Here is a 19,659-nt window from a genome sequence, read left to right as displayed (position 1 = left end):
GACCTGCTGCCTTCCGTCCAAAACCTACGACTGTGCCCCTTTGCTTGTCCAGAACTCTTGCTTGGCTCCTCTCTTATTAAAACCAGGCGACATCTGAGTAACTGAGGGTCCTCCCGAGGCCAAAGGTGTCTGCTACAGGCAGAAGCGGAGCCGTGACCCTAGCACTTGTTCTGGATTTAGGGAGCCGAACGTGACACACACCTACTTCCTTTCAATATAATTAGCATTCCTCGTTAACTCAACTGTACATGTAGTAAAATGTAAAGTAAATCCTCCATTTCAGCAGAATATGTTTCACCTTGAATCAAATCAATGGTGAAGACTATTTTTTATTCTATATTACATACAGTATCTACTTTTTAACAGTTTGTTCCTCTGCAATGTTTTTTATATGTAATCATAGTGAATTATGCTAACAAGGCTAATCATTACAACTAAAAAAATGATACTTTAATTTACAGGTACATTATTATCAGATCCATGGCATATTTACTTTCAATTCATTCAAAGGAGCAGCATGAAATGAGAAGGAACTACAATTTCTAGTTGCAAATAGAACTGTTAAATCCCAGTCTCCTAAAGACACTCAAGCTTTAATACCTTTGTAAGTGGATTACTCATATTTAGTCTTTCAACTTCTGTTCTTCCCAAAACCACACTTGTACAGACTCTTCCTGACAGCACAGGTATGTAAATGTGCTTTCATACATCATAGATTTCTTTATAGATTTTTGGGAGATTATAAATGAATTTAACAGAGCAGAGATGTTTGCTTGGACTTTGGTTGTATCTATGCATTGTAATGCTTAGCACCTAGTTACACCCAAAAAGTACATAATGTTTGTCCTTTGTTGTTTGGTGAGTGTACCTATATGTTATCATATATCTATATTGGATAATATATACCTCAAAGTGGACATGCAAGATACTAGTTACAAGTGATGTGCGGGCCGACCCGATACCCGCGGGACCTGTGGGCTTACCCGCGGGTTGGGTGGGCACGGTCCGACCTCGCACTCTTCTTCGCGGGTGGCCACCGTCAAATGGCGGCTTCCGAGTTTATAGAGACTGCACCTGCTCGCCCACCCCTTTTATGACATCATCGGTGGGGTAGGCGGCACTGGTATATAAAAGGAACCCGGAAGTCGGGCTCGGGCGTGGGTGGAGCGAGGGCGGGTGGCGGGCGGGTGCAGGTCGGGGGAAATACCAACCCTCACATCACTATTAGTTACTATACCACATAGATAAGATGACTAGAGAAAAGGAAAAGATACATTTAGGGGATTATTTATCAAAATCCGAAAACATCTCATTATTTTCTGAAATCTACTCCGAGCAAATCCGCACGGGTTATTTCCCCTTATTTATCAATACATTTTCCTGAAAATTTCCTGTGCGGGAAAAATATTCAAATAAAATCTTAAAAAGCTTGAACCGTACAAATTTTTCTCATTTTCTGCCCTAAAACTCAGATTTTTTCATATTTTTGCCCAAAAACTACAAAATCTGATTATTATATGAAACTCAGCGCAGATCAGGATATCTTAGGGACCTCTCCCAATGACTTATATACAACCTCAGCAGGTTTGAGATGCTGGATTTTTGGATTCTCATTTTTTCCATCCACAGGGTATAATAAATTGTGAAAAATTCTAGGTTTTTTTTTCACTAAAAATTTGGATTCTATAGTCAAAACAACTCCAATTTTTCAAGTTTTTGGCATTCAGACTTTAATAAATAACCCCCATAGTCTGTTTGTATACATTCCAAGTTCCCTTTAACAGATTTTCAAGCCCTCTGTGGCCTAAGCACATATCAACACCTATATGAAATGTTTCAACAAGTTTTAATCTGAACATGAATTTCTATTACCATCGAATAGAATGCATTAAATCTGGGAGAGAGGGCAACATATGTACAAATATTGGTTTCAAGTTCTTCCGCAGCTGCTAGTGTAACTTCCCCTTTTATGTATTACTATAAGTTTTGGTTTATGGAAGAAATACTGGTATTTTTATGTGTTTATTATGGTAGAGTCCCAGTCGTTATCCTGAAATGCGAATTCTGGTTTTATTATCTATTCTTTATGTACGGTATCTATGCAGTTTACTGTGTATGGTCTTTCCATTGGCAGCAGGGCAATGGGGATTATCTAGGAGGGAGCTTTATGTTGCCTGCAGCTCTGTGATTATGGCTTCCAAGTCATTAGCTGCTATGGAAATAGAAGGTGGGATTATATTCTCTCTGTCTCTCTCTCTCTCTCTCTCTCTCTCTCTCTGTTCCAGCTGACCATAAGCCTCCAGGATGTGCGATCAAACTTTTTTATCTGTACTATTTGGGCCATGTGCCAAATGCAAGAGAGAAAGACCCTTGAGGACAATTTACGTCAAAGCGGAGCCAGTAACGTACTGTTCACTATGCGTGGAACTGGTAATGTCTGAGAGCTTATCATGCAATGTAATAAGCATTGCATGATAACAGATGTAAAAGAATATGTATTTGCTAAAGAGGTTAAGATGTATGAAACAAAAGAGATCTATGGCATCAGCTTTGCACACACACTAGCACATTCACATCTAATATTAATGACCCTGCAGTGCACACTATTACATTTAGGGGAAGATTCATCAAGAGAAACTCACTCACTTTCTATTCCACTCCTTTTCAGAATCGTAATAATCAATCGAGTTCACCATTTGATAAATATGCTTTTGAAAATCCCATAAGGATGAATAGAAAGAATTCAACTGCATTAATGCTTTAAAAGCATTTTGGTCATATCTCCTTTATTCGAAAAGAATGCATAATCTCTCTTTGAATAAACGATACCCCATTTTGGGTAATGTAATCATTTTGCATGAGGTGGTCTCCTTGCTCTTTGGCAGATGTAATACTGCTGCAAAATTATTCATATTTTATGGCTGGTTTACTGCTTCTTCTTGACTTGAAGCAATCTTACACAAGGAGAGTACTGTATGGGTCATTCCTGCTTAAATTGTCCATAAAGTCCATAACCAAGCTATGGGTCAAATGTTAGTATATGGAAAGTTACAAACACATTTAATAAAACATGCCTATGCATAGGCTATACAAGGACAGTTGTCTATTCCAGTTACAATGAGATGTATTTTTATAATTCCTCAACTGACATCAGTATCTATAAAAGAAATAACATTTCATACAATTACAATTCCATTGTTCGTTCAACCCTTAGGATCGACCATATCTAGAGCCAATAACCAGTAGGCTTTCTATCTTTGTAATACTTTTTACATTTCCAATCCTTCTGGTTTATTTACCACCTCCAATATCTGCCACCTAAGTCAATGAGTCAAAGTATAGTGTGTATGACTCCTGTAGTTTACAAATTAAACAATAATTTAAGGTAAGACTAGTAAATACCACAAGGGATTTCTGGTTCAAGGAACTCTTCTGTGCATCTTCCAGTCTTACCCGTCTTTCCCCAACATGTTGGAATGGTAGTTTAAATGGGGTTAAACCCCATGGGGTTTAAAAAGGGAAAGCCATTCTCTAGACAAATAACTCAATACATCTAGTCAGAGCTGTTCAGATCTGCAGAACTCCATTCAGCAAATTATAGTAAGGTGGCCTTGTCTACATAGAGATGGTAGCTGTTAGTTTGGAATTTGCCAAACCTCCACCCAAAACATTTTCAGACATTTTAGGCTCTATGCACATTTAAAATTCACAAAGCAATAACAGTTACCAGTGCCAGCAATCCAGGCAGCTACCTCGCCTCCCCCTTAGTACATGCATGTGAACGTGTGTGCGCATGTGTGGAATAGAGCATTCACATTCTGATGATCGCATTGATGTAAGAGCTGTCGAGCTGGGGGGGACACAAGAGCCTGAACTAAGTGAAGTTGGTAAAAGAGGTATGTGCCTGGCTGGCACCCTAGGTACGTGCCTCTTCTGCCTACCCTTAGTTCTGTCCCTGACAGTCCCAATCACACCTCAACCTCTGCATCTGAGGCTGATAACCAGATATCTGGCAACTGGAGCTCCCTAGCTTTTTTACATGCATAGTGTCGGCGAACCCTTCTGCGGTAGACAGCTTGAGAAGAATTTAATGCAGTTCAGTGCGATTTTACTAGTTAAGTAGCTGTACAACCATTCATTTGAGATTATGCATGTAAATTACGAAAATGCTTGATTTGTACCCAGCATTATGTTTGATGATTTTTCTGGTCTGTGAAGGTGAACCACACCTTTAAATAAAAAAAAACCTAACTAATGAAATACCCTAACTTGTGTATTAGGATGTGACCAGAATTCACAAAAAAAGGTACAACCATTCATTTGAGATTATGCATGTAAATTACTTAAATGCTTGATTTGTGCCCAGCATTATGTTTGATGATTTTTCTGTGAAGGTGAACCACACCTTTAAATAAAAAAAAAACCTAACTAATGAAATACCCTAACTTGTATATTAGGATGTGACCAGAATTCACAAAAAAAGGTCTCATTAAGTTAGCCAATATCAGACTTTTAGGATTTGGTTCTGAAGATTTGCCCAAATGCAAACTGAATCTTGGATTTGTATGGAAAACGTAAAGGGTCGCTATCACATAAATTTGCCCTTTTATTTTGAAAAATAAAACAAAAACAACAGTAAGGCCTGCAGAACACAGGGCATAGTCTCAGTAAGCATTTTTTTATCCAACAGACTGAAAAATGTAATTTAAATGAATGGTATTTACCTGGATTTTGCCCACAAAAAATTAAGCTGCTGTATATTCTAGCACTGTCAAGCCTGTTCTGCAGATACACTGGCAGCAGGGCCAGGGTGGATTTGAGTGGGCAGCAGAACAATTGCAATTGCCACGTGCCATCGCATAGCTCCCAACTTTCCCGTTTTCTGTGGGACAGTCCCGATTTTGAAAAGTCCAGAGTTTCTCTTTGATCTCCTGCACTAACGCCAGAAAAAGAAAACGTTTCTGAAAACGTTTCTGAAACTTAATTAAAATAAGAGGCTTTTGGCAGAGATCCCAGAACACTGAGAAGCTGCATGAGAAGCTGATGCATTTGTAACAATTTAATATACAAAGATAAAGCAAAGATACAATTGTAACTAATGTCGCCAAATGAGCGGATCTCCCTCCAATATGCCCACCTTGAGGGGGGCAATATCGGGCTGAACCGATCGTGGGCCCTAGGGGCGGTCGGATCGCAGGACCGCATCAACGAATAGATGCGACGCGATCTGACGGGATTTTTTGTCCCATCCGATTGAGATCTGGCCGACTTTCGGGCAGATCTCGATCGGTGAAGCCCCTCGGGGGGGCCCCATACACGGGCCAATAAGCTGCCGACATGGTCTGTCGGCAGCTTTTATCGGCCCGTTTATGGCCACCTTAACTTAATTGACTTTTATACATAAAATCTGTGGTTTCCATGCAGAGATTTTCAGAGCTTTATCAAGTCATGTAAAGGTTTATGTGGCAAATCATTGCCTTGAAAAGTGACATTTGTGTCACTTGATGGCTGACTCATGGGTTTTGTCTTCCTGAATAACACAAACACATGTATCATTGTCTGGAGTATTAACCTCTGTTTATTTTATCTAACCACCAGTGTTGCCATCTGGCCAGTGTTTACACACACACACATACACACCAGTCCCCGCACACACACATCACGTATAAGGGTTAGTTATGTTATTTGAATTGCATAAATACATTTTTGTTAGATCGGTGCATTCTGTTATGTATAAAATGCTGCTGTTTGCTGCTAAATAAAGCTGTCCTTGTTTATGTAGGAAAAAAAGGCTTTCTGGTTGCGCTTCAGTCAGATAGTGAGCGGTGCAGCAGCATCCCTGATTGTGCAGCCATCCCATCATCATAGGCTGATCCACTCCCACCTCCCAGTCCTGCTTCAACCTCTGTTTCTCTCTGTCTCATTCTCTGTCATTTCTCTCAAGATGGCAACCGAAGGGCTGCAAGAGAATGAAACCTTGGCAACTCTCAAGAATGAAGCAGAAAGCCTGAAGGAGAAGCTGGAGGAAGAGAGGGCTAAACTGCATGATGTGGAATGTGAGTATTTGTGTGTATGTGTGTGTAGATCTGGAGAGGGGCCACAGCTGGGGAGGGAGCGGATATCAGCTGGGGAGGAGGGAGGATTCACTTGTAAACAAACCTGCAGCTGCCCTCGGCTGTGCAACCTTATTTCCATCATATTTAGTATTAGCCTCTATCAGTATTATTATTATAAACAGCTATTTATACAGCAGCAACATATTTAACAACACAATACAATAGGTGGGTGTATACAGCAAACATAAAAATGACATACAAATATTGATCCATACAGGAGACAAAGAGGGCCCTGCTCGCTGGAGCTCAAAAGCTTTGCCATTTATGTGTACCTTTCTGGCTATAAGCACCTGCCAGGGTATGCCATCAGTTCCACATACATTCACATTAACTAGGTTTAATGTACTCTAAAGGGACTATACATAGTGAAAAAACAATAATTCCTTCCTATTATATTTTGCTATATTAATAACATTGGCATGATGTATTTTCTATACCAACCACACTAGTAACATATTGGCTAGGTGGCAACCACTAACCATGCAGTGCTAAATAGGTTGCTGTTTGTTCTGGAAAGCTGTGAGCTGCCCTGTGTCTTTCAGAACTATACACAGGTATGGGACCTTCTATCCAAAAAGCTTTGGAAATGGAGTTTTCGAGATAAATGATCTTTCTGTAATTTGGATCTTCACACCACTATAAAATCATGCAAACATTTAACAAACCCAATAGGCTGGCTTTGCTTCCAATAATTACTGTATATCTTGGTTTGGATCAAGTACAAGGTACTGTTTTATTATTACAGAGAAAACTGAAATAATTTTTAAGTAATGGAGTCTATGGGAGATGGCCTTTCCATAATTGGGAAATTTCTGGTTAACTTAACAGATTTCCTGATAATGGAATAACATCCTCACGTTATTTTACACTTTTTGGAATGTAGAAAACAGACAACTGGGAACCGTAAATAGGTTACATGATTATATGATGAGAGCATGGACAAACAACTTTGGATTTGCAGTCAGACCTTAGGGCTCATTTGCTACTGCAAGCACACCTGGAAAGCACTACTTTTGCATGCAACACCACAAGTACCAACACCAATGTAGCGTGTGGTTATAAATTGGGCACAACTCTGTGCATGGATGCTACCAGATTCTGGAAGTACTGCTAGCCTAGACCTGCCAGTAATCCCAATGTTCTCCTAGCAGGTTTCATCCATGGTCTCAACTAAATTGTGCTTAGCAAATTGGGTGACATGGATGTTAATAATACTGCACTAACATTGTAATCCCCACTACTAGAATGCTGGGGGGGGAAACGCTGTATTGCACAAGAAAAAAACTAGCTGTAAAGGAGACATATAGGATAAATGGAAACCCACCTAATTTTGTAGTCAATACTGTATAATATATGGTATTGATTTTACTTTTAGTTGTAAATTTAATTGTCTTCTTTATTAGAGCTCCCCATAGATGTTCTCTGGTCTCTGTCCGAGTTTCAAATAAGGGGTGGGCGTGTCCTAACGGTACCTGCCAGAAGCACAGTAGGAGAGGGGCAGCCAATCAGAGGCCTGCAGTCACACAAAGACCGGCTTCAGTTCCCTACAGGCCCAGGCCAAACCAGCCGGGCGCCCAAGGCAACCTGACCGGCTGCTTTGCCCCCTTGCTGGCACGGCCTCGAGTGCACATGCGTACCCGTCCAGAAATGTGCACGCGCACCTAATATTTCAGTTCATGGAGGGGGAAGAGAGCATGCACAGAAGCTCGCTGGAGAGTGCCGGTGGGATAGAAAGGGTCTGGACCAGGCGTAGGCTGAAAGCAGATGTACGTGCTTGTGCCCCAACTTCGTTGTGCCCTAGGCACGTGCCTCCCATAGTTCTGGCCCTGGTTCCCTATCAGGTCCTGCTAGCTGCTGATTGGTTCCTATCCTACAGTGCAGTGAGCCGAGTCCCGCCGACTCCCTGCACAGCCAGAGAATTCAGGGAGCAGGAAGTGGAAGAGAAGGGAGGGATTATTAGGGTTTAAGTAGAAATATTCAATAAATCAGCTTGAAACACTACTTTTTAAAGCACATTCTTTCTATATTTAAAAGAGTTTAATGCACTTCTTACATTCTTACATTCTTGTTTTGTACACAAAATGTCTCTTGTAATGATTCAGTTTCACTTTCATAATGTAACTTTTAGGGTTATAAAAGAACTTTGCTGGGTCAGGAAAAACCCAACCCACACTCAGCCCTAACATGCAAAACCTTAACCCACACGCGACACTAACCCACAAAATGTTGCCATTGAAGTACCTGTGCCAACCCTTTCGCGTCTTCTCACGCTGTTCGCTACTTTTGTGTGTACCTCTGGTTTAAAAACAGGGAATCTTTCGGAGTGTACTTCCCCAGTCTGACTCATACCCAACCCTAACCTACAATGGTTGGCCAAATTTATACCAGAACCCACCCAACCGGTGGTTAACCCACAGGTCACCATGGGTTTCGGGGTCAACCCCACACATCAGTAATGTACAACTAGTATTGGATTGTTACAGCATTTCAGTATCATGTAATGTAATGTAAAAAGAGTGTTTTTATTTGTGTTGCTGCAAATACAAAAATAAACAAAATTGTTCTGGGTATAAAACCCTTATATTCTAAATGTGGATGTATATGAGCAGCCGTATTAGTTGCTGTGCTGGGGTAAAATCAATTACCTTAGAAACTATAAAACAAATGTTCTGCTTTAATCAAACTGTTATTAGAAGAATGCTTGCCTAGTTTTGTGAATAGTTAAACTAATACTAATACTATAAGAGCATGTCTCCAACACATGGAAGTAGCCTTGTTTTATTCAGGATAAAGAAACGTGCAGTCATCATATTTTTATATACAGCTTGTGGCCTGCTGGGAATTTTGAATTTCAACAATTGCCAGTGGGCCAGCGGCAGCACATCCATGACCTAGAAAAAGAGAAAAAAATTAGGTCAGCACTTCCATACAGAGACGCAGCAGCCATTGAAGTCAAATGTGCTTGCAGAAGATGATAAAAGCAAATCCGAGGCCCAGATTTAGTCCAATAGCTGCAGGAGGCACTGCTCTTCCCAAATCCCTGCTGAATTGGTCACAGGATGAGTCAGTGCTACCAGTCAGTGCATGAACTGAAATGGTCCTGGATTTAATTGATATAATTTGTGTACTATAAAAGGATACCAAAAATAAAACCTCATATACACATTGTTTTTTATAGGAAAGGGTTTCTTAGCAATTAATTCATTCTCATGATTATGGAAATGGTAAAAGCAGAATCTGCAGACACCTGCAGTTTTATTTACTAAATGGGGTTTTATTTACTAAAAACACAAAGGTTATTGACCTAGAGATTAGACTGGATAATTGAGCCATTTCAAATCTGGGTTCCCAGTTACAGTGGGAAGATATTCCCATGTATCTACCTAAATTTAATTTGCATTCATTTCTCCAGTTGCACAAGACCACCATTAGCAACCCCCAAACTATTTACTCAAAGGGGCTGGGATTATTAGCTCACTGTCCACACTCACCCCAGGGTCAAGGGCCCTGACAACTAAGTGAAATGGTGCCCCATTAAAAAAAAAAAAAAAAAAAAAATTGTCTAAATAGACCATATCTCCAATCACCTTGTACATCTGTTCTACTGAATACGGCCAGACACCAAGGGGTATATTTATCAAAGAGTGAAGTTAATAGTGAAGTTCCGCCACTAGAGTGAAATTCCGCCACTTTCCATTCATTTCTATGGGATTTTAAAAGGCGTATTTATCAAAGGGTGAACTTTCACTTTCACCCATTGATAAATATGCCTTTCAAAATCCCATAGAAATGAATTGTGAGCTGCGGAATTTCACTCTAGCGGCGGAACTTCGTTCTTTGATAAATTTACCCCCAAGGGGCAGATTTATCAAGGCTTCAATTGAAAATTCGAATTTAAATTTTTATTTTAGTGTAATTCGACTAGGGAATAGTCCAAATTCGATTTGAGTTTAAAAAAAATTCTAAATTCAAATTACGAAATTTATCATGTACTGTCCCTTTAAGAATTTGTATTCAACTATTCGCCATCAAAATCCTGCTGAATTGGTGTTTTAGCCTATGGGGGACCTCTTACAATCAATTTGGAGTGGTTTGGTGGGCTTTTGATAATCAATTTTGAAAATCACACTTTTTAAAAAAAAAAAATCGAATCAAATTAGATTTGAGATTGCGGGTCGATCCTATTCTCCCGAATTTAAAAAATTTAATTTTTTCAATGTTGGTCAATTGGTCTTTTTTTTTTAATTTTGAGTTTATGGGAGTTTTTATAAACTCCCATAAACTCTAAATTCGACCCTTGATAAATATGCCCCCAAGTCTCTGATACTATAGAAATAAATCTCTTTATATTTGCAGTGCATCAAGTTGCTGAGCGTGTGGAGTCACTTGGCCAATTTGTGATGAAGACAAGAAGAACTTTAAAAGGTCACGGCAATAAAGTCCTCTGCATGGACTGGTGCAAAGACAAAAGAAGGATTGTCAGCTCATCCCAAGTAGGTGAAATGCATTCCTCTCCCACCAGAGACTATGGCTCCATGTGCAAAAAAGAACAAATTATGTAATTTCCACATACAGGTCTGTTAATTAGCTGGCTACTGGAATATTGTCTAAGGGTTAGTCCATACTAGCAGATTCGGGGAGATTTAGTCGCCTAACGACTAATCGCTTCTTCTTCTGGGCGACAATATCCCCGAACTGCCTGTGCGTGTCTTCCGTCCACTATAATGAAAAGTCGCCTGCACTAAAGCACACGCAGCACTTTGTTTTCTGAAGTCGCCAGGCGACTAAATCTCCCCGAATCTACTCGCGTCGACTAACCCTAAGTATTCAGAATCATCAGTGCAGAGAGTAGCAATGGGGAGATATATTCTGCATTCACTTGCACTTTATATTTAAATAATTAAACAATTCTAATGAAAATATATTGGAAAGTTGATTAGAAGTATAGTTTCTTTCAATAGGCAACATTTCTATTTTGGTTTACAACCTCTTTAAAGTAATTGTTCAGTGTAAAAATAAAAACTGGCTAAATAGTTAGGCTGTGCAAAATAAAAATGTTTATAATATAGTTAGTGAGCCAAAAATGTAATGTATAAAGGCTGGAGTGATTTGATGTATAACATGTCAGTCAGATCGCTACTTCCTGCTTTTCAGCTCTCTTGGTTTACACTGACTGGTTACCCTGGCTACCAGGCAGTAACCAATCAGAGACTTGAGGGGGGGCACATGGTCATTTCTGGTGCTTTTGAATCTGAGCTGAATGCTGAGGATCAATTACAAACTCACTGAACAGAAATGTACCATGTGGCTCCCCTTCAAGTCGCTGACTAACTCAGAGTTATAGAGCTGAAAAGCAGGAAGTTGGATTCTGGCTGTTTTATTAGACATCTGTTCACTCCAGCCTTTATATATTACATATTTGGCTAACTAACTATATTAGAAACATTTTTTATTTTGCACAGCCTATCTATTTACCCAGTTTTTATTTTCACACTGAACTGTTCCTTTAAAGTCAGGAGCAAATTGAGAAAAGTCTAATTCTTTAATACACATCTGCAGCAAGATCACCTTCCAATAGCTGCCCATAGTTGTTCTGTTTTCTACACTCATTCAATCAGTTCTTTGTAAATAGATCTGGGTAGGTTAGAAAAGATGGAGTTGCGTTCCAAAGTGAAACATTAGCTCTGCACTCCATTTTTAACCAGTGTCGGACTGGGACACCAGGGGCCCACCCAAAAGCCATTGACTAGGGGCCCACCAATTAATCCTAGACCAGGGACCCACTCTTAGTACTATTATTCTTCCTCTCCTCACTCAACCTCTATTCTCCTAGTCTCTTTTCTTTACATACTATAATACTATAACCTGTTATTCCATCTATTTAGCCACTTTGTTCTCGTAAAAATAAGGAATGGCCATGAAATGGGCCAAATGTTTAGCAGTATGAGGGCCCACTGACGCCTTGGCCCACCGGGACTTTTCCTGGTATCATGGTGGGCCAGTCCGACACTGTTTGGAACAGATCAACATTGTTATTTGTCAGATCTTTAACCCAATTATTTCCCAATGTTGGAGGTTTGGCAGTGGTTCTCAACTGATACTCAATTTCCATACCTCTATGTGTGACCTGGGGGCAGACAACGAAACCAATACTTTTTCAGTACAGCATGGGCTACACTGACTTTGTTCCTACAGGCAGGCTTCTCAGCAATGATACAGCAAATCTGTGGTTTTGTCTGTGCTACCAGTAGAGGAGCTGACATCGGGGCTAATGTATATTTCACATTTACAATACTACTTGACACAATTTTCTGCTAATAGTATCTAATGATGATATGTTGTTCTTCTAAAACTTGATCTGTGGGCCGTTTAAGTACTTAAATGGAGGAAAGTACAAAGAACAGGGCTCATTCATATCTCCCAGAAGATATATATATATATATATATATATATATATACATATAATCACTACAGAAAATCAGACAGCAAAAACATAATGTGATGTAAAATTCTACTGTACAATAATATGTGCACAGTGTTACAAAAAGAGGTAAAAATTATAGAACTGCATTGTCTCTCAAAACTGAAGATACAAATAGTCCTCTTACTCTCAGGGGAAAACTAGAAGTTTTCTGGGATCCATCTGAAAGAATTGAATGTTATTTCCATTATGTCAGAAAAGCTCATTTCTGTGCCAGTGAGCTATTTGTACATTTTTTAATGACAAACTCTACAAGCGCAATTTACAAAAGTGGAGGAAGCATTTTTTGGAGTAAAAGTGATGTTAAAACTAGTGTAAATATAATCTCCATATTCACAAACTTCGCTCATTGGAGTCTATGAGTGTACTAGTACACAGCCCACCCAACCCCTCATGCCCAGAACTACAGAGCCGCCCAGTAGTGTTGGCCCCACATTTAGCTGTGTCACTTCTGTTCCCAGCAGCCACCATTTTGATCAGTGAGCAGTCATAAACACTGGAAGCTAAACTGGGATCTTGCATTACTGCACATGTTCCTAGATGAGATAAATAAAGGCAACGGATATGTGATAAAGCGTGTATTCTGCCATATTGAATGTCAGTGAATCTCTCCTCGGAAGGGCACAATCATTAGTATGAGGCAAATTTACAGCTGAGAGGCACCTAATAACAGACTGGTAGGTTTAGGAAGAGCTAAAGGCAAATTTTAAAAAATTCAGTAAAATGTTGCTTGAAATGTCATGTGAAAGGCAAAATCTGTTAACTGTTCTGCTTAAAAGACAGCTATCAAAGTGGCATTAAATCTAATTTACATTCTTAATGACATACAGTATCTCCCAAATTGGCAGGTCCTTGATTTTAATCAGATTGACTATCTCTATAACATGAGGAATTAAGATTGTAGAGCAGAGAACCACACATTGATCTTGGGAGGACTCACTTGGCAGACTACACTACTTAATATCCTGTTGCTGCCCATCTAGTCAATAGCCAACAAAAAACATTAAGTATTTCTCCAGTTAGAGCATAATGTAACTTAGCAAACATTGCCTGCAATATTTACCAGCAAATGCCTAATCTGAATTCACTGACTGATCTACAGCCTTGTACTACCTTTTACCTTGCAGATGGGACCTTCAATGTGTAAAAGATAAAGGCAGATTTTCTGATCATTGACTGTGGTGCTAAAGCTTTTATTTAAAATCATGTTTACTCTTTAAATACACCAGACACATGTTTCATACTCTTTCTTTTACTCTTGCAGGATGGAAAAGTGATTGTCTGGGACGCTTTTACCACCAACAAGGTATGCAACATCTCCACATTTTATTGATTTCCATTATAATTTCTCATCAGAAGTTAAAAACATGTTAACAAAAGATAATCTATGAAATAAGCAGAAGCTGCATGTCCATGATGATGCCATAACTATGGTGCTGACTTTCAGAAGGCAGGTAGCTGTACTTTAGTTACTGTTGGATGCTCGATTCAAGACTGAGAAGAGTAGTGTTTAAGCTTTTTTATGCTGAGTAACAATGATATATATATATATATATATATATATATATATATATTGCCTAGGAAAAAAATCATTTATAGAGTTTACTCACAGATATGGACCATGTTGTTCCTTGTAATGTTGCCTCTGACATTTATCTCCACTTAATGAATATACATAGTTATATATGGTCACTTACTTTACAAAATATACTTCCAGATAGAAGTTACATTAGAAATGTATTACAAGCTTAGACATGATACATATTCATTTGCAAGTAGAGCTTGGATGGGATTGGTCATTTGGGAGTTGTTGGGAATGTTTTATAGTGCTAAATGTTTTATGCTTCATTCCAGGAACATGCTGTTACCATGCCTTGTACCTGGGTAATGGCCTGTGCTTACGCTCCATCTGGATGTGCAATTGCATGTGGGTAAGTGCTACATGTTAAAGGCTATATGCTTTTTTCCCCGACTGTATATATTTGAGCACAGTTTACCCTTTGATACCAGCCCTGTTCAAAAATCCTGTTCAGATAAGCAGAGACCTGTGTTGTTCCCTTTCTGTCTAACAGTGGTTGTACAGTTGCACAGGGGTGGTCTAACAGCCCCACGTAAGAAGTTATGGGGGGTTGGACATGTTAGTCCACCGGCAACTGTGCCATGCAAATGTTTTATTGTTCTTTTATGTGCTTCACTCTTGTTCCACTTGCTTGTTCTCTACAGGGGTTTAGACAATAAATGTTCAGTATACCCTTTGACATTTGATAAGAATGAAAACATGGCTGCAAAGAAAAAGTCTGTGGCGATGCACACCAACTACCTCTCTGCCTGCAGCTTCACTAACTCTGACATGCAGGTAAGATATTCAGGGAGTAGAATAGAGAAAGTAATAAGAGCAGTGACTCCTAAATTGTGAGCAGTGGAAAGCAAATTAGGGGTACATTTTTAGGCAATCTTACACTGGACAACCAAGTATAGTATTCAACTGACTGACCCATAATTCAACTGGATGGATACTTACAAAGGGCCATACAAAACAGGGACACATTATTTTGTTCTACTTGTTCCAAGCAATAGGAACAGCAGAAGTGAAGAGGAGCTGTGGCTCTTCTTCAATTCCACTCTTGCCAATGCCCCATACACTAGAAGATATAATTCAATGATAGATATGATACTTTCACCTAAAGCTGCTGCTTGCATTTTAGCATAGTTGCACTCAGTGCCACTGGTCCCTTCCCATGTCTTCTTGTGCATTACACATAGTTCACCTATTCATGCATGAATTAGATACAGCAATTAAAGTAATTACACTTGTTTTAAAAACAATGATTACACTATACAAGTACTTTAGAGGACATTATAGACAAATAGCAGGGCACCTTTTTACCCATAAAGAGGATCACCGCATCAGAGGCCATCCCTTCAGACTAGAAGAAAAGAACTGTGGTTTGCATGATTTCTTATACAAGCATAATATCAAAGGCTATTGTGATACTAAACTCTATAGTTAGTATAGATATGGGTATATATCATTTATGTGAAGGTATGGAGGGGTGTATGTATGGATGCTGGGTTTTCATTTGGAGGGTTTGAACTTGATGGACTTCGTCTTTTTTCAACCCGATTTAACTATGTAACTATTTAATCAGTTTTAGACTGGTGGGCCCGGGCCCACCAGGCCTGCAGCCTCAGGGCCCCCCCACACTGTTCCCCGTGCCCCCCAGTTGCAAACTATTCTGTGCCACCGATACCTCCTGCACCACCTCTACATGCGCACGCTCGTAAGTTTTTCCGGCGTTGTAGCGGATAGAAGAGGGAGTGCAGGATTGGGTCCGGGCTGGGCCTGGTGATCGAGAATGCTGCAGTACGCTTAACAGAAAGCAGCTCAGCCAAACCTCTACTGATGCATATGTGCTGGGGAACATGCAGATGGGGAGCATTACGTGCATATTCAGGCACGTAACATACACAGGCAGGCAAGCCATCGGCGTCAAACATCTACACCAACACCACCACTCTGCTCTTCAATGAGTACAGTCAGGACTGGCGGGTAGTGTCCTGTTGCAAGTTCCTACACTACTTGAGCGATGTGGGTGCTGGTGGGTCAACTGCCCAAATCATCGCTCACTTGTACTAATATAGGTAGAGGGCCCTGGGGGCCCACCAAAGCCGGGGACCCACCGGGTTTTTACGTAATACCCTAGCAGGCCAGTCTGACCCTGTATTTAACTATCTGCCATTGCGTCAGGTGCATCACTATGTTGAGGCCACCATTATAATGGAATTAAGGGGAAATACTGTATTGTGGATACAAAAACATGGCACTATGCACACTGCAGTAGTGTTTGTAACTAACCCGTCATACTGTGTGAACTAAACATGAATCCAAGTAAACCCATTAATATTTCAAGGTAGTAATAACTATAAAGCAGTTATGTGTTTCAAATGCATAGCAAATGTGTTGGCAAAGACACATAATATTGTCAAGATATCAACTGACCCCAGTAGTGCTGCTACCAGACACCAGCACATTTGCCCTGAACAGGTGCACCTGTTCATTTTCGGGCCAAAATCCACCTGTTCAGACTTATTTCCATTTTAATGAATGACAGGTGGGTTACGGCTGCAGTCAGGCATTTACCAAAAGGAGAGAAGATGCCACGTGTACTGTGAGCCTTAGAGCCATAGCACACAAGTCTTTTTGATGGCTGTTATGCTCATAGGAACTGCAGTTAACAAATCAACTTCCCCACAGAACATTCTCATTTATAAAGTATATAGATGAGTAACTTCCTTTGCCTAAGGCGTTCTTCAGAAAGTTCAATATCACCATTTGTTAATAGCCTTGGAAAATTATGCGTCATTCTGAAAGAGTTACAGGTGTTAATGGTTGGTGTTTGTGAGGCATGGGGCTTGAGTTGAAGTATTTGTGCCCTAAATCTGAACATCAACAGTAGGAACACATTAGGGACTATGGTTTGGACAATTTGGAATTAGGATTTGCTTGCTAGAAAAAAACCCACAAGGGGGCAGTGCAGGGTCTCCAAATTTTCTGTTGAAAATGTATTTGTATTTCCTTAAAAAATATATTTTCTAACTGTAGACAAACCTACATCATGGGGCATATTTATCAAGTGTCAAATTTAGAGTTTATGGGAGTTTATAAAAACTCCCATAAACTCGAAATTATGTAAAAAATTTGAATATTTAAAATCGGGTGAATAGGATTGACCCGCAAACTCAAATCAGAGTTCTTATCCCCCCCCAAAAAAAAAACAATTTAAAAAACCAAATGATTCCAAATTGATTGTAGGCTAAAACACCAATTCGGCAGGTTTTAGAAGGCGAATAGTCGACTTCGAATTCTTAAAGGGACAGTACATGATAAACTTCAAAATTCGAATTTCGAATTTTTTTTAAACTCAAATTGAATTTGGACTATTACCTAGTCGGATTACACTAAAATAAACTCGAAATTCAAATTTAAAAATTTCAACCCTTGATAAGTCTGCCCCTATATGTTTGTTTTAATACTAAAAAGAAAATCAAGTAAGAGGAAGATTAACTACAGTTTCTGTGTTTTTCAAATTAGATCCTGACAGCCAGTGGAGATGGTACATGTGCTCTGTGGGATGTGGAGAGTGGACAGCTACTCCAGAGCTTTCATGGACACGGTGCTGATGTTTTGTGCCTGGATCTGGCACCTTCTGAAACAGGAAATACCTTTGTGTCTGGGGTAAGGGCTGGAAACCTTTCAGTTCCATGACATCACATAGGAATTAACCAGAGTACAAATGCAGAATTGGAAACTTAAAGTGGGATGAGGGAACTTAAATGCATGTGTCTCAGTTAACCTCTTTCATTTTTGAAGGGCCTACAAAGTCTGTGTAAATAGATTTTACTTACAATAATATTGCTTTTTTTAGGGATGCACCAAGTCGACTATTTTAGGATTCGACTGAATCCTTTACAAAAGATTCGGCCGAATACTGAAGCGAATCCAAATCCAAATTTGTATATGCAAAAAAAGCAGGCAATATATATGTATATGGAAAAAAGGGGCAAATGGAATCCCACATGCAGCGCACAACTTTTACTTGTGTGACGAAAAGTCACATGCTTTTTAGGATTTGGATTTGGTTCAGCCAGGCAGTGAAAATCTGAATCCCGAATCGAATCCTGGATTTGGTGCATCCCACTTTTTTTATTTATAAAGCAGCAGCATGTTGCATAGTTCACTGCAAAACAGCACTGAATGGTAAAGTACATAAAGGTGTAAGCAAAACATGATCTCTTTCATGCTGCGGCATATTTACTAAAAGGCTAAATTTAGATTGGGTACATTTTGGCCAAAAATGAAAATTCACCATCTGCATTGCGACTACCACCAGTTTACACTGTCGCACGTTTCCAAGTAAATTTCTTTAAAGACATTACTTAATGTGAAAAGTGTAAATTCACGAGCAGAGTTTCCCTACTAGAACTGTATGGGGAAATTCACTTGAATTTTTGCAGAGGATTTACACCCACAAAATTCCTCTTTCAACACATTCCTCTTTCAATGGCGTACGATTTTAAATAGGCTGAGTTATAGAGTATAGTTCAATAACTTCAGGAGATTCCAGTAATCAATTTAATGATAATGCTCACCATGAAAAACACAAAAAGATAAATGTTTAAAAAGCACTGAAAATTCATCAGTGAGTAAAGTACATAGAATAAGTTCAGAGGTATTTGACATAGTTATTCAAAAGGCTGAACGAGTGACTGAGGTCAGGAGAATAAAGTGGGTCATATCTGGTGTTCCATCTTTTGATGATCAATAGGTTTACAATTGTTTCTGAATGTGTAGCACCATATAGGCAGAGAGTGCTTCATTCAGGGGAAGAGTTTGTGCCTTACCCCATAGGAACCACTAAGGGGCACATTTACTTAGCTAGAGTGAAGGAATAGAATAAAAAATACTTCGAATTTCTAAGTATTTTTTTGGCTACTTCGACCATCGAATTGGCTACTTCGACTTTTGACTACGACTTCGAAGTACAAACGACTCGAAGTAAAAATCGTTCGACTATTCGACCATTCGATAGTCGAAGTACTGTCTCTTTAAAAAAAAAATTCGACCACCTACTTCGCCACCTAAAACCTACCGAGCATCAATGTTAGCCTATGGGGAAGGTCCTTTCTAGCCAATTTCTGATCGAAGGAAAATCGTTCGATCGATGGATTAAAATCCTTCGAATCGTTCGATTTGAAGGATTTAATCGTTCGATCAAACGATTATTCCTTAGATCGAACGAATAGCGCCAAATCCTTCGACTTCGATATTCAAAGTCGAAGGATTTAACTTCGACGGTCGAATAGCGAGGGTTAATTAACCCTCGATATTCGACCCTAAGTAAATGTGCCCCTTAGTATTTGTGTTGCCTTAAAGCATCTGATTGTTTGCAATGTGTTACTTTGGCTGACTTTATATTATCACATGCTTATCTGAACATATTCAGAAGTGCCTTCTTCTCACAAGGGCACCACTGGGCACATTTGCCAAGTAGCAGTAACCCA

The 19,659-nt window shown here is 39.5% G+C and overlaps 1 protein-coding gene across 1 annotated transcript in view; it reads left to right on the top strand.

Moving 5' to 3' along the window:
* The first annotated feature begins 631 nt into the window (after window positions 1–631).
* gnb5.S (guanine nucleotide binding protein (G protein), beta 5 S homeolog) overlaps window positions 632–19,659 on the top strand; it is a 33,271-nt gene continuing 14,243 nt past the window's right edge. The window contains exons 1-8 of the mRNA XM_018255440.2: window positions 632–686; window positions 2,286–2,430; window positions 5,945–6,056; window positions 10,473–10,609; window positions 13,862–13,903; window positions 14,452–14,528; window positions 14,821–14,953; window positions 17,690–17,833. Of these exons, the coding sequence (XP_018110929.1) occupies window positions 2,305–2,430; window positions 5,945–6,056; window positions 10,473–10,609; window positions 13,862–13,903; window positions 14,452–14,528; window positions 14,821–14,953; window positions 17,690–17,833 (771 nt within the window). The 5' untranslated portion in view covers window positions 632–686; window positions 2,286–2,304. The remainder of the gene's footprint in view (window positions 687–2,285; window positions 2,431–5,944; window positions 6,057–10,472; window positions 10,610–13,861; window positions 13,904–14,451; window positions 14,529–14,820; window positions 14,954–17,689; window positions 17,834–19,659) is intronic.

The sequence above is a fragment of the Xenopus laevis genome, chromosome 3S, assembly GCF_017654675.1.
Source record: "Xenopus laevis strain J_2021 chromosome 3S, Xenopus_laevis_v10.1, whole genome shotgun sequence".
In the NCBI taxonomy this organism is placed as follows: Eukaryota; Metazoa; Chordata; class Amphibia; order Anura; family Pipidae; genus Xenopus; species Xenopus laevis.
The sequence above is the reverse complement of the archived record's forward strand: the minus strand, read 5'-3'. Positions and strand labels throughout refer to the sequence as shown.